The sequence below is a fragment of the Brassica napus genome, chromosome A8 (assembly GCF_020379485.1).
Source record: "Brassica napus cultivar Da-Ae chromosome A8, Da-Ae, whole genome shotgun sequence".
NCBI lineage: Eukaryota > Viridiplantae > Streptophyta > Magnoliopsida > Brassicales > Brassicaceae > Brassica > Brassica napus.
Window position 1 is genome coordinate 22,245,830 of NC_063441.1, and position 13,449 is coordinate 22,259,278.

Below are 13,449 nucleotides of genomic sequence, written 5' to 3' on the forward strand. Positions count from 1 at the left end.
GGAAATATAACTTGGTATAGAACAAAATGGGATTTTGAGATTCTCATTAAAAAATTACGGTTCCGTAGAACTCAGTCACGTTGCATTTTAACACACATAGCCACGCGCTCTGTTTATGTGCAGTATATGGCGATGATTGATTGTTACTTGAATAGGAAGCACGTAGCCACCTTAATTTAAGTGAATAAACAGATTAGAAAAACAAACAAAATATTCTTCCTCTGATTCTTTGGCTAAACCATTCTTAACATTTTTATCAGTTCGCTGTCTTACTAATCTTGGTCTTCTTGTTGCTCCCACAATTTAGCTTTTGCCACATGCATGTGTGACCCTTAACCTGTAATATGCCACGTCAGTGAAGAGTTCCAAAAATTCTGCGCATGAAGTGTTCCAAATTATCTTTTTCCTTGAACTGTACAACGAACTTTATATTAAGAATTAATATTTTACAAAATAAAAGACTTTATATTATAAAGCGATATGATAGAACGTTGACTAAAAAATGATATGAACGAGACTGGTGTTTTGGACTTATAAAAGTGAGGAACCGAGTAAGCTAATTACTTAATCGAGTGAAGAGAAAGAACAACTAAAAAATGGGCGAAGAAGAGCGTTCAGGAGATGGAAGAAAAACAAGTGAAGAAGTTGATGCTGGTGCCCTCTTCGTCCTTAAGTCTAAAGGTACGTTTTATATATAGATCCGCACCGGTTATGTATATCGTTTCAAAATGAGAATCAAAACATGTAATCTATTGATTGTTTCAGATTTAGTATATGTTATTGACAAAAGTATAATATATATCACTGAGGATAATGGATGGTGATGGGAACTAGGCACATGGTGGCACTGCGGTTTCCACTTGACGACGTCGATAGTGGCGCCTCCCTTATTGAGTTTACCGTATGCTTTCAAGTTCTTGGGATGGGCCGCCGGAATATCGTGTTTGGTGGGAGGAGCAGCCGTCACGTTTTACTCGTACACGCTCCTCTCCCTTACTCTCCAACACCATGCTTCACTCGGTCACCGCTACCTTCGGTTCCGGGACATGGCACACCACATCCTCGGTAAAAAAAAAATTCACCGTTCATATTAACGTCTGTATACTATAGAAGTCTAGCTCAAAGGGATAAAAGCTGCATTAAAGTTTATCCTTTGAGAATTTAATTTGAAATTGATATGCAGCTATAGACAGACATACGTGTCTATATGAACTTCCACATGACACACCACTTCAATTATTTCATTTTCATTCACCTTTGACCAAAAAAAAAATAATGATTTCTTTCATCCACTTCTGACCAAAAAATAATGTTTAATCCACACCCATAAAGTAAGGTAATGTATGTGGATTATAAAAGTTTGAATATTGGCCTGGGTGGGAATGCAACTTGGAATTACTTAAATCTCGGTATTGGTTGATGTTTTTCGGCTGACATGCAATATGAACCGACGACGATTTTTCAAATATAAGAAAAACTAATTAAAATACATTTAATTTCATACTATACACTTTTCCTGACTTTTGTCTAATTTGATGAAATATAGTCTGGACCCAGAAGGCTCACATCAATTTTGGAATCAACTTTTATATGTTAGCTATCCATCTCTCTCTTTGTCTTTCATTTTAGAGCAATTTCATTAGAGTTGTCTATAAAATCTTCTCATGAATCATGACTAAAAATAAGATTAATAAAAGAGGAGAGATAGTGTAAAATGCTCAAAGAGAATTTTCTATATTTTTTTTTTAAATAGAATCTCATATTTTTGATTGAGGTCTATTATAAATCTAAGAGATAGAAATGCTTTAAATTCTGATACTGAAATTTGGTCAGCTTTCAACTAACAAATAATTTGTGTGAGTCAAAACATAACCCTGTGTATGACATAATACAATCTTATCTTATATAAGCAAAGGAGGATCAAGTATAGATCTGCTTTAACAGGTAGAATAATTGATAAATTGGATTCCTGGTAAAGCTAACATAAAGCTGGACCTAGATCATATACCTTCCAATTTTATTTTGTACATTCAGATGTAACAAGCAGTTTACAACTAAGAAGCTTTTAACACGTATTATGCTAAATTCAAATTTTTCATTGTTTTACGATAAGTTTGGTTTTCCTCTTAACAACTTGATGATATGCAACGTAAAGGGCCAAAATGGGGAATGTACTACGTGGGACCAATACAAATGGCGGTCTGCTATGGTGTGGTTATCGCCAATACCCTCTTGGGAGGCCAGTGCCTTAAGGCAATTTATCTGATAATGGAGCCAAACGGTGAAATGAAACTCTTTGAGTTTGTGATTCTTTTTGGAGGCTTGCTCTTGGTTTTGGCACAAATCCCATCTTTTCATTCTCTACGTCACATCAACTTCTTCTCCCTCGTCCTATGCCTTCTCTACAGTGCTTTAGCCGCTGCTGCATCCATCATTATTGGTATACCAAACCTCTTACTCTTTAAATCTTAAATACAAATGTCTAGATTGTTTTAACCAGGTCAAAATTGTGGATTAAATCACAAACATTTCTTTGAAATATCAGGAAATAAATCAAATGGACCGGAGAAAGACTATGCAATAGTTGGTGACAAGGAAACCAAAGTGTTTGGGATCTTTAATGCTATGGCTATTATTGCTACTACATACGGCAATGGCATTATACCAGAAATTCAGGTTTGATATATGATTTAATCTTATCACAGATAATTTGATATTGAATTAATGTTTTCATTATGCAATGCAGGCAACATTGGCGGCACCAGTAAAAGGAAAAATGTTTAAAGGATTGTGTATGTGTTACGCAGTAGTGATAGTGACATTCTTCACCGTAGCCATCTCAGGATACTGGGCGTTTGGTAATAAAGCCAATGGACTTCTCTTCACCAACTTTTTGAATCCTGAGACAAACCATTACTTAGTTCCTACATGGTTCATTTTTCTCATCAACCTCTTCACCGTCCTGCAACTCTCGGCCGTTGCCGTGGTAAGTATATATTACATGTCACTACACATTAACGTCAGAGTAGAATCTAAAATTTAGAAGGGCAACAAATATTTTAAGTTAATCTTTAATTAAAAATCGATAATTTAAAGTCTATCCGATTTATGTATTATAAATTTTGGGGGGTCTTGCTGTGCCCAAAACCGGCTTTGACTAACGTTAATCATTTCACTTTTATGCAGGTGTATTTACAACCTATAAACGATATTTTGGAAAGTGCACTTAGCGATCCAACAAAGAAAGAGTTCTCTATCCGCAATGTCATCCCTCGACTAGCCGCCCGTTCACTCTTCGTCGTGGTTGCTACAATCTTTGCGGCAATGCTTCCATTTTTTGGAGATGTAAACTCTTTGCTAGGTGCTTTTGGTTTCATGCCTCTAGACTTTGTTCTGCCTGTGGTGTTTTTCAACTTCACGTTCAAGCCATCTAAGAAAAGCTTTATCTTTTGGATCAACACTATAATCGCCGTGCTGTTTTCTTGTTTAGGGGTGATTGCTATGGTCGCGGCAGTTAGGCAGATTGTTCTTGATGCCAAAACGTATAAACTCTTTGCGGATGTATAAAACATGCAAAGCAAAGAGAGGTTGTTGTTGTTAAGCGAAAACTGAGAAATCAAAATTTGATAATATCCATGCTTAGCAAGTTAATATTTCATTCTTTCATGTAGAATGGACACATACAGCACATAAAAGTAGGCCTCAACATTTGTAATTAAACAACCCGAACCGAACAAATTATTTCCATTCCAAATGTAAATAATTTTAAATAAATTATAGAGTGTTATTTACAGTTATGTGATGAGTAATTGAGTATTACCGAACTCTATCTAATAAAAAGCACGAGAATAATTTTTTAACAAAATGTAATTTACAAAATTAAAATGTTTAACATTTTTCATTATACATTATATTTAACATTTAACCTAATATAATGTATGATCAAAATGAGGTTTGAATGAAATTTTCTTTTTTAATAAAAGAGACGAATACCCGAAAACATTAGAAGATTTGGAATATAAAAAAAATTAATTGAATATACATGTTAAAATAAAAATAAAAAATCCTAATACTCAATTTCATGTTTTTATTGATATTTATGTAACAAAATACACGAATCCGATGTAACAAATAACAATTATCTCATTGGATATCACCAATCCGGAAATGTCTACCGGGGAATAAAATATCGGTTTAATCAGGTTGAACCGAGAAACACTTGGTTCAGGTCTTCAAGCTTTACAACACAGTTCTCCCTAGCGGCATTAACCAAATAGGGTTTAAGCTCTTCTTCCACAATGGCGACGACCTTGAATCGATTCCTGAAGCAGAAATGTAGATCAGTGTATCGGAACCAGCATCAAGTCCTCTTCAATCTCACTCGCTACGAGAATCACGAATCTCTCCCTTCGCGATTACCAGCTCTTCGATCAACCACACGCTCGTTCCTCGACTTCTATCAGGTACTTTTGAGGAAGTTATTCAATTCGAGTATCGGAGAATCGTTGACTATTTAGCTCTCGATTGTGCAGTTTGGGAACAAGAAAGCGATCGAGGACGAACGTGCTAGACTGTAAGCAAGCTTCCTCCTTTTTTATTCAGATTCGATTACTTTTTGGGGTTTTTTTTTTTTGCTTAGATCCAGGTTCAGCATTGAGTTTTAATTGTATTGAGTTTAATTATATTGGTTAATTCCGGTTTAACTCTTTTTGGTTTAGTGTAGTTTGTTTGAGACAGTTTGAAACTAATGAGAAATAAACAAACTTTCTCTCTCAAATGTTCGGCATTTTCGAGATATATTGAGTCAATGAGAAGTTAATTATGATGTGATGTAGGGCAGTAATGATGAGATGAATCGAGGATACTTTGCTGATATGAAAGAGTTCAAAGAACATGGTGGTAAGGTAATGGATGCTACTTATATCTCTTATTACTTAGCTATGCACGGTTTAGATGCTGTAGCTATCCCTGTAACTGTCATTTGATGTTCTTTTTTTTTTTTTGCAGATCGCTGCTGCTAGCAAGACTCTAATCCCTGCTGTCTCGGCCATGAAGTTTCCGGTGTTAGCAGTGACTTCCTCTAATGGGAAAATCATGAAGCTGCCTGTTACTTCCAACAGCAATGAGGTTAACAAAGAGAGTTTGGATGTTCCTAAGGTGACATTGGTGTGTCTGTCTTTCCGAGCTAGCTCTCAGGTACAGATACTTTCCACCTTGTTGTATAATTTAATGGAACCAAGAAAGTGTTTTTGGTTAGCAGTTTTGAAGACGCAAGTGTTGCTTGTTAAGCGTAGGAAGTAGTAGTTGCATGCTACAATGTTGTTAGAGTGGTGAAGGACTCGTTGATAAGTATGAACTTATATATAAAGCTTGTGTAATTCTTGCTTTATCTGACAGGATATGATCAGCTCGTGGAGCAAACCATTTGTTGAATCGTTTGGCGACAGGAAAGATCTTCAGTTGTTTGAGGTACTGATCCGTTATCGTTTGTGCTATTCATAATCAGACTTCAGAATCTGCGCAATTTCTTCATGTAAACTTGTTTTCTTGCAATTACAGGTTTCATTTATAGACAAATGGCTGTTGGGTTTGGCTCCCATAAAGAAACTACTTCTACGAGTCTTGCGAAAACCGAACAACAGCGAGAACAGTGTCCTCCAGAGGCAGATTGTTTACTCATTTGGGGACCATTATCACTTCCGAAAACAAATGAAAGTTCTCAACCTTCTCACCGGGTACAGAAAGTCTCCACTTCACCAAGTTAAGAAGGGCATAATAGAGTCATTCACTCTTTTGCACATTCTTATTTGTCTTTCAGGTATATTCTCCTACTCGACAAATCCGGGAGAATAAGATGGCAAGGCTTTGGAACAGCAACTCCAGAGGAAGTAGCTCAACTTCTCTCCTGCACCTCACTTCTCTTGAAAGATCAATGAAAGGTAACCAAACTTATCTCTCTCTTAAGCCTTTTGAATCATAAGACTAAGGAGAAAAACGTTCATTGTAGAAAGCACTTGGTTTGATATATTTTCCATGGAAGCTGTCATTAGTGAAGAGGTAGAAAAGTTTATTTGAGCAAACATCATTTCATTTCATGCACCTTCCTGATATTGTTTCTTGACATTGTCCAGATCACTGCTTAAACCAGAAGGCTATCTCAAAAAGACAGTTGCTCCTTTACTCACTCACCAAAGACAATAAACTATCTCTTATCTTTTGGTTGTTTTCTAGTTCTGATTGGATTGGTGTTATCGCCATATTCAGAGGCAATAGTTAATCCTTTCTTCCAATCTATATTGGTATTCAAAGACTAAAACAGAGCACGCTTCAATTTTCTTTTTTCTTTCAGACATTTTTGTTGTATTTATGAGAATCTAATGGCCTAAATCTTTGTCAGAGAAAAAAAGAATAAAGACTAACATTCTTCGTGGGAGTTGCGTAATTTGTTTTGCTAAAATTGAAAATAGCATTCTAAATAGTAGTAGTATAGTATATTTCATTTTACTCAAAATAAATGATACGAAATAATAATTATATGCAAAGCTATGGTTATGGAGCGCAAATTAGCATAAATTAATCACCAAAAATGTGAAAATAACTTTATTAACTGTAATCAGAATATCAGAACGTTCGCTTGACAGCTTTCTCCCTCTCTCCCTCTTTCTTCTAAGTTCGAACTCGAGAAATGGCGGTGGATTCTCCTTCAGGAGTAATCATCATCGCTGCCGTGTTTCTACACGCTGCGACAACAATAGTTTGCGTCTCCGACTCGGTTCTCAAGCTAGAGAGATTGATTCCGCCGAGCCACGAACTTAGCTTGGCTGAGCTCAGAGCTTTTGATTCAGCTCGCCATGGAAGGTTGCTGCAATCTCCCGTCGGCGGTGTTGTTGATTTTCCCGTTTATGGAGCCTCCGATCCATTTCTCGTTGGGTATATACTACTGTTCTTTACTCATCTGCTTATCCAATTTTAGATTTCGATTTTTTGAATTTTTCTTAAATTATTTTCACATATCAAAAAAAAAACACTTTAGGAATTCTCAGTATTCGGACCAAACTGAATCGCATGAACTAATCTGTCTCTGGTTAGGCTGTCTTAAAGATTTTTAAATCTAAAATTGAATTTTTTTTTTCTTTATTTATTTTCCGATATCCAAAAAAATCACACTTTGTAATGAAATTCCCAGTACAGTCTCTGAGCCAAATTAAATTGCATGATTTACTTTGTCTCAATGCGATTCAGTTCTGTCTTAAAGGTTTCTTTTTTCATCAAATGTGATTATAAATTAATGAACTTTGTTATGGCTTGTTGTGGAGACTAAGTTAGCAGCATTGGCCTCATCATGTTTTTCAGATTTGAACTAAGATTGAATGTCTTTGATACTGTTTCTTGTCTCTTGTCAATTCGTTTTTTTAGAATCTTTATTTTTGCTTTCATGACAGGCTTTACTATACAAAGGTTAAACTTGGGACACCACCAAGAGAGTTCAATGTTCAAATCGACACAGGAAGTGATGTTCTATGGGTTGCCTGCTCTTCCTGCAACGGCTGCCCCAAGACTAGTGAACTCCAAGTATACATCTTTATAAACCTTCCTCTAATACATCTATTCGATCACTTTGTTTTTAACTCTCTTTTGTGTTTCCAGATTGAGCTAAGTTTCTTTGATCCTGGATCCTCATCCTCAGCTTCAATGGTTTCATGTTCAGACAAGAGATGCTCCTCGAATTTCGAGTCGGAATCTGGCTGTTCTCCCAACAATCTCTGCTCCTATGCGTTCAAATATGGTGATGGAAGTGGCACTTCTGGTTACTACATCTCAGATTTCGTTTCCTTTGATACCGTCATCACCAGTACCTTGGCTATAAACTCCTCTGCTCCCTTTGTATTCGGGTAAGCTAGCTAGCACCAAGAACATGCTCTTTTAAGAACATGATATGTGATGCTTATCTTCGATATTGACAAAACAGGTGTAGCAATTTACAAACCGGAGATTTACAGAGGCCTAGGAGAGCAGTTGATGGCATCTTTGGGTTAGGCCAGGGGAGTTTATCTGTAATTTCACAGCTCGCTACGCAAGGACTCGCGCCGCGAGTGTTCTCTCATTGTCTGAAGGGAGATAGTAACGGTGGAGGTGTAATGGTTCTTGGTCAGATCAAGAGACCTGATACTGTCTATACTCCTCTTGTTCCATCACAGTGAGTTCTCAATCCTATTTGTTATATCTTTTTCTGAACCTAAGAAGATAATACAAAAACATTTTCAGGCTACATTATAATGTGAACCTGCAGAGCATTGCTGTGAACAATCAGATATTACCCATTGATCCATCTGTTTTCACAATAGCCACTGGTGATGGGACGATCATTGATACAGGGACCACTCTTGCTTATCTTCCTGACGAAGCTTATAATCCATTCGTCCAAGCTGTGAGTGTTTTTTCTTTCTGTCTTGATTACACCTTACAAGAAAGAAGATTCATAAACCGTTTTCAACCTGCAGATATCAAGTGCTGTTTCACAGTATGGGCGTCCCATTACTTATGAGAGTTACCAGTGCTTTGATATCACATCTGGGTAAAGTTCCTCTCAATGTGCATGAATATATAAAAAGAGCTGTCAAGCTGCTAAAAAGGATTTTGTATTCATGTTGCAGTGACGTTGATGTCTTTCCAGAAGTTAGTTTGAGCTTCGCTGGTGGTGCATCAATGGTCTTGACCCCTCGTGACTATCTTCAGATGTTTTCTAGTGTAAGCATAGTTTCATATACTACTTACTTTGAAAAAGTTATAGCTGCTCAACTCTTAGCTACAGGTCTACTCTGTCTCTAGCCTAGGACTGAATCTAGTAGGTTAGAGCTGTTATGAGTTTGTTAGAGTGAGAGAGCCACTAGTGAGGGATATAAGACTAACTCGAATCAGCACATGAGTAAAATGGAAAATTTAGGCGTTGGGATTGTCATGATTGGTTGTTTAGCAGATGTAAATGAGTTCTAATATTTTACTTAGGCATGCAAGACACTCTATAGAAGATAGTTCTCATGTATTCATTCGCAGCCTTTAGCTAAACATTATCTATCGGAACTTCATATATTTTTTGTTCGTATATCATTTGCTATCTATCAGTCAGGAAGTTCGATATGGTGCATTGGTTTCCAGAGATCGCCGCAGCAGCATCGTATAACGATTCTTGGCGGTAAACACTCGTTATTCTTTTAGCAACTCGATCAAGTAAAGCTGAAACATTACAATTATTGTTTCTCAAATGGTTTGCTATGCAGATTTGGTTCTGAAAGACAAAGTGGTGGTCTACGATCTTGTCCGCCAACGGATTGGATGGGCAGTATACGACTGTGAGTCTGTTTGATTTAATATAACCCACCATACATTATGAGAGTAGTATGAGGACGTTTGATTACGTTACAGGCTCTCTGGAAGTGAACGTTTCAGCGACAGGAGGAGGAAGAAGCAAAGACGTAATAAACACGGGGCAGTGGAGAGATAGCAAGAGCTCAGAGAGTGATTATTATTATTACTTGTTCTTGTTACAAGTAGCTTTCCTTCTCCATATTTTGCTCTCTCGTAACTTCCTCCATTTCTTGTAGCTTTCTAGCATTAACTGCCACGGAGATGACTTTAACTTACTTTCCTGAAAAGCTAAGAGTGTCAGAAAAAAACAAGCTTATTGTTGTAATATTATTATCACATATATTACCACTAATTAATTCTTACTTACAAATTAGGAAACTTCCACCGTCAGCATTCTTCAACAAAATATCTTTTATGACAAATAGTTTTTACAAGTTATTCTTCTGTCGGCTACTCTTCTTCTCTAATAATCCAAAATATATTTGAATAATTACAAATGTGTCACAGAGAAGATGCTGTTTGCGTTGTGTAAACAGGTGAAGTCCATAGCGATAATGCGATGTAAGAAACAATAATGCAACATCATTTATTTTATTATATTATAGTGGACTGTACAATGTAGAAAATGATGTATTAACACACCTATATATAACAGCGCAGAGTCAAGATCTAGTCAAAAATTGAAATGATCAAAGCTTATTAGCACACTACTAATCTCTAGATTCAAAACTAAACTTCACGTGAACAATCCTACATCCATCATTGAGTTTTATTATAAAAAAAAAATAATAAATTAATTTTAATGCCACGTAGACTTCTTCATCCACATGCCTTTAAATATCAGACTCCGATTGTTATCTTCTAGTATAGCGTGTGACAACAGATCCAACGCGTTTCTCTGATTCCTTTCCTCCATCCACCGACAATGGCGAACAACGGAGCCGTTAGATTGGATCTGGACGGGAAGCCGATCAAGCCGCTCACGATCTGCATGATCGGCGCCGGCGGTTTCATCGGCTCTCACCTCTGCGAGAAGCTCCTGAACGAGACTCCGCACAAGGTCCTCGCGCTCGACGTCTACAACGACAAGATCAAGCACCTGCTCGAGCCTGATACCTCCGAGTGGGCCGAGAGGATCCAGTTCCATCGCATCAACATCAAGCATGACTCGAGGCTCGAGGGGCTCGTCAAGATGGCGGATCTGGTAAAATCTCTTTTCCTCCGTAATGCTGGTTGTACACTATCTCAGATCTAGCAGATCGAAATTGCGAAGGTGTTGTTTAGCGATTTGTGATAGTACACTCAGATCTGATTCATTAATTGAATTTGAAATTGCGTATCCGTCGTGCTTCGTTCGTTTGTATTATGTATATTATCGATACGGTGTCGTAGCGAGATTGTGAATGTGTTTGTTTTTGTTTTTGCGATGCAGACGATTAATTTGGCGGCGATCTGTACACCGGCGGATTACAATACGCGTCCTCTTGACACTATCTACAGCAATTTCATCGATGCTCTCCCTGTGGTATGTGTTTTTCAATTAATGCAGCAATTCAATCTTTGAGGGATGTTAGTTGTGTGACATTGAGGTGGTCAATGTGTAGGTTAAGTACTGCTCAGAGAACAACAAGCGTCTGATCCACTTCTCCACTTGTGAAGTGTATGGGAAGACCATTGGTAGCTTTCTTCCAAAGGATCATCCTCTGCGTCAGGTTTGGCTTTTGACTCTGATCATGTCGTTTTGTGTCAAGCGGATCAAGAAGCTATGTTATTTGTACAGTGACACACTCGCTGAAGATGGATTCAGAAATTTAATATGAGATTGTTGTTGTTGTTTAGACTTCTTAAAACTCGATTCAGAGAGTAGAGTGAGCTAGTTCTGAGCCTGTCACTACCCCCTTTAGTAGTTTGAGAAAATGTAGTTTATTTTCCTGTAATTATTTGTGTATGGCTTTGAGTCCCAACTACTACCACCTGAGAAGTTTTTTTTTTTTTTTGCTTAGTATTCTTATATCAAGTAAAATTTAGTTATTATTACTAGTACTACGTCTGTCTCTGTATTTATTATTTCTGCACCACTCACAATTGATGTTCGTCTTGTTTTTTCAGGATCCTGATTTTTATGTACTCAAAGAAGATACATCTCCTTGCATTTTTGGTTCTATTGAGAAGCAGAGGTGGTCATATGCTTGTGCTAAGCAACTGATTGAGAGACTTGTCTATGGTACGCGGTTTTTCTTTCTTACATGATAGCAAATTCAATGTACCTAGAGGCAGGTTCTCAATTTCTTTTGTTTATGGTTGCAGCTGAGGGTGCTGAGAATGGACTTGAGTTCACCATTGTGAGACCGTTTAACTGGATTGGACCTAGGATGGATTTCATCCCTGGCATTGATGGTCCTAGCGAGGGTGTCCCTCGTGTCCTAGCCTGCTTCAGCAACGTATGTTACATGCTCAGTCCGTATAACCCTTCCTCTTTTATTGGCTGCTGCTTAACTTTTTCAAATTTTGGGGGTATTTTCAGAACCTTCTGAGGCGTGAGCCTCTCAAGCTTGTGGATGGTGGAGAATCACAGAGAACCTTCATCTACATCAAAGATGCCATTGAAGCTGTCCTCTTGATGATTGTGAGTTTCACTCATTGTTTATTCTCGTTTGTTGCACTGTTTTCAAAGAAGTTGCATCTAAATTGCCTGTGGAATCTTTAACAGGAAAACCCAGAGAGAGCCAATGGGCATATCTTCAATGTAGGAAACCCAAACAATGAAGTGACAGTAAGGCAGCTTGCGGAAATGATGACTAAGGTGAGAAAGTTTGTTCACATTATAAAACATCTAATTTGATTTTCGAATACTCAAATGCTGGCAAAACAAAACATGGACAGGTCTACTCAAAAGTGAGTGGAGAGACAGCTATTGAGAGTCCAACTATAGATGTGAGCTCCAAAGAATTCTATGGAGAAGGTTATGATGACAGCGACAAGAGAATTCCAGACATGACCATCATCAACCGTCAACTTGGTAAAGATATTTCCTCTTTGTTTTATTGACTTGCTTTGTCTCGTTCGAAACATAACCAAACCAAAACTGTTTTCTGATAATTAGGATGGAACCCGAAGACGTCTCTTTGGGACTTGCTTGAGTCGACCTTAACTTACCAGCACAGGACCTATGCTGAAGCTGTTAAGAAGGCCACTTCAAAACCAGTCGCATCTTAGAGGTCATCGTCACCTCGAACCATTTGGCGGCTACTATTTCCTATTATTTTTGTTTTCTTACTCAATATTCCCTTAATATAAGACCACACTTCTCTAAGCGAATGATGATATCATGGTGGTTGGTTCTAGTTTATAGTATTACTGTTAATGTTTTTGAATTCGTCGTTGAAGCTTGATATATCTTTGTATTTGTCCCAAAAACAAAACTAAAAAAGAGAATCGTTTGTTAAGTTAAAACTATAACAGTCCTATGTTCATTTTCTCTATCCTTTCTCTTTTTGCTATAATTTTAAAGCAAAAAGAAAGTCAATGCAGTCGCTACCAAGCAGCGGCAGCAGTACATAATATGCATCGTAAACGCGACCTTCTCAAGAGTAGGGGACTGTATAAGTGTCATGTAGCACCTGCATGCATATGAGGCACCTTTGCATGAAGAATGAAGACTGTAGAGGCCTGATTCTAGCTTCAGATTTCGATTGAGTTGGATTTAGTGGGTTGGGACTTGGCCACTTGGGGTTTTAAGTTATGCCATGTCTGTGGATGATATTGTATTCATAAGCCCAATCCTGATCCAGTTTACCAATAGAAACCCAATATCAAACAAGACACAAGTGGAGGCTGACATGGCCATATCTGATTGGCTCAATTAATAGGCTGAGATGCAGCGAATAAGGCCAATGAAAGTCGGATAAAAGACACTGACATCAATTGTATGAAATATTATATTAGCGATGACAATGGGTATCCTATGCAAAGCATTTGTACGTATTTAGTGACATGTAGCATTGAAGAATGATGTGACACATTGCGATTTATTCTGGATAAGCTTCTTTAAATTTCAACTAATACACTATTATTCCAGTGTTC

The 13,449-nt window shown here is 37.5% G+C and overlaps 4 protein-coding genes across 7 annotated transcripts; all 4 read left to right on the forward strand.

The window, feature by feature from the left end:
- The first annotated feature begins 23 nt into the window (after window positions 1–23).
- On the forward strand, window positions 24–3,632 carry LOC106362278 (GABA transporter 1). Of its 2 annotated transcripts, none has more exons than XM_048738289.1 (6): window positions 24–681; window positions 766–1,065; window positions 2,156–2,440; window positions 2,546–2,676; window positions 2,747–2,986; window positions 3,187–3,632. In XM_048738289.1, exons 2-6 carry the CDS (start codon window positions 1,047–1,049, stop codon window positions 3,565–3,567), a joined length of 1,056 nt encoding a protein of 351 aa, XP_048594246.1. In that variant the 5' UTR covers window positions 24–681; window positions 766–1,046; the 3' UTR covers window positions 3,568–3,632. The 2 variants fall into 2 exon arrangements, with proteins under 2 accessions (XP_048594246.1, XP_013657590.1); XM_013802136.3 differs by having other exon boundaries at window positions 835–1,065.
- A 591-nt stretch (window positions 3,633–4,223) lies between these two features.
- BNAA08G27080D lies at window positions 4,224–6,433 on the forward strand. Of its 3 annotated transcripts, none has more exons than XR_001273037.3 (9): window positions 4,224–4,463; window positions 4,533–4,573; window positions 4,841–4,904; window positions 5,008–5,196; window positions 5,398–5,469; window positions 5,560–5,735; window positions 5,819–5,939; window positions 6,008–6,057; window positions 6,132–6,433. XR_001273037.3 is itself a non-coding variant. In XM_013802142.3 (8 exons), exons 1-7 carry the CDS (start codon window positions 4,299–4,301, stop codon window positions 5,934–5,936), a joined length of 825 nt encoding a protein of 274 aa, XP_013657596.1. In that variant the 5' UTR covers window positions 4,224–4,298; the 3' UTR covers window positions 5,937–5,939; window positions 6,132–6,433. The 3 variants fall into 3 exon arrangements, 1 of the variants encoding a protein (XP_013657596.1); XR_001273038.3 differs by having other exon boundaries at window positions 4,286–4,463; window positions 4,836–4,904; XM_013802142.3 differs by lacking the exon at window positions 6,008–6,057.
- A 172-nt stretch (window positions 6,434–6,605) lies between these two features.
- On the forward strand, window positions 6,606–9,736 carry LOC106362277 (aspartic proteinase 36-like). The gene is made up of 10 exons (XM_013802135.3): window positions 6,606–6,930; window positions 7,443–7,572; window positions 7,648–7,892; window positions 7,970–8,197; window positions 8,266–8,428; window positions 8,502–8,575; window positions 8,655–8,748; window positions 9,124–9,193; window positions 9,279–9,350; window positions 9,424–9,736. The coding sequence occupies exons 1-10, from the start codon at window positions 6,686–6,688 to the stop codon at window positions 9,600–9,602; spliced, it is 1,500 nt and encodes a 499-aa protein (XP_013657589.2). The 5' UTR covers window positions 6,606–6,685; the 3' UTR covers window positions 9,603–9,736.
- Window positions 9,737–10,211: 475 nt separating this feature from the next.
- LOC106362276 (UDP-D-apiose/UDP-D-xylose synthase 2) lies at window positions 10,212–12,843 on the forward strand. The gene is made up of 9 exons (XM_013802133.3): window positions 10,212–10,570; window positions 10,799–10,891; window positions 10,971–11,078; window positions 11,476–11,590; window positions 11,674–11,807; window positions 11,891–11,992; window positions 12,077–12,169; window positions 12,250–12,385; window positions 12,470–12,843. The coding sequence occupies exons 1-9, from the start codon at window positions 10,292–10,294 to the stop codon at window positions 12,580–12,582; spliced, it is 1,173 nt and encodes a 390-aa protein (XP_013657587.1). The 5' UTR covers window positions 10,212–10,291; the 3' UTR covers window positions 12,583–12,843.
- Window positions 12,844–13,449: the final 606 nt, after the last annotated feature.

What these genes read in the sequence shown, in the direction of transcription:
- LOC106362278 (XM_013802136.3), top strand. Translation starts at nt 597, where the DNA reads ATGGGCGAAGAAGAGCGTTCAGGAGATGGAAGAAAAACAAGTGAAGAA. An exon ending in CTTCGTCCTTAAGTCTAAAG is followed by an intron (nt 682 to 834) that starts GTACGTTTTATA and finishes GATGGGAACTAG; the next exon opens with GCACATGGTGGCACTGCGGT. An exon ending in CATGGCACACCACATCCTCG is followed by an intron (nt 1,066 to 2,155) that starts GTAAAAAAAAAA and finishes TGCAACGTAAAG; the next exon opens with GGCCAAAATGGGGAATGTAC.
- BNAA08G27080D (XM_013802142.3), top strand. Translation starts at nt 4,299, where the DNA reads ATGGCGACGACCTTGAATCGATTCCTGAAGCAGAAATGTAGATCAGTG. An exon ending in GAGGACGAACGTGCTAGACT is followed by an intron (nt 4,574 to 4,840) that starts GTAAGCAAGCTT and finishes GATGTAGGGCAG; the next exon opens with TAATGATGAGATGAATCGAG. An exon ending in TCAAAGAACATGGTGGTAAG is followed by an intron (nt 4,905 to 5,007) that starts GTAATGGATGCT and finishes TTTTTTTTGCAG; the next exon opens with ATCGCTGCTGCTAGCAAGAC.
- LOC106362277 (XM_013802135.3), top strand. Translation starts at nt 6,686, where the DNA reads ATGGCGGTGGATTCTCCTTCAGGAGTAATCATCATCGCTGCCGTGTTT. An exon ending in TGCTTTGATATCACATCTGG is followed by an intron (nt 8,576 to 8,654) that starts GTAAAGTTCCTC and finishes TTCATGTTGCAG; the next exon opens with TGACGTTGATGTCTTTCCAG. An exon ending in ATCTTCAGATGTTTTCTAGT is followed by an intron (nt 8,749 to 9,123) that starts GTAAGCATAGTT and finishes GCTATCTATCAG; the next exon opens with TCAGGAAGTTCGATATGGTG.
- LOC106362276 (XM_013802133.3), top strand. Translation starts at nt 10,292, where the DNA reads ATGGCGAACAACGGAGCCGTTAGATTGGATCTGGACGGGAAGCCGATC. An exon ending in TCGTCAAGATGGCGGATCTG is followed by an intron (nt 10,571 to 10,798) that starts GTAAAATCTCTT and finishes TTTGCGATGCAG; the next exon opens with ACGATTAATTTGGCGGCGAT. An exon ending in AGGATCATCCTCTGCGTCAG is followed by an intron (nt 11,079 to 11,475) that starts GTTTGGCTTTTG and finishes TTGTTTTTTCAG; the next exon opens with GATCCTGATTTTTATGTACT.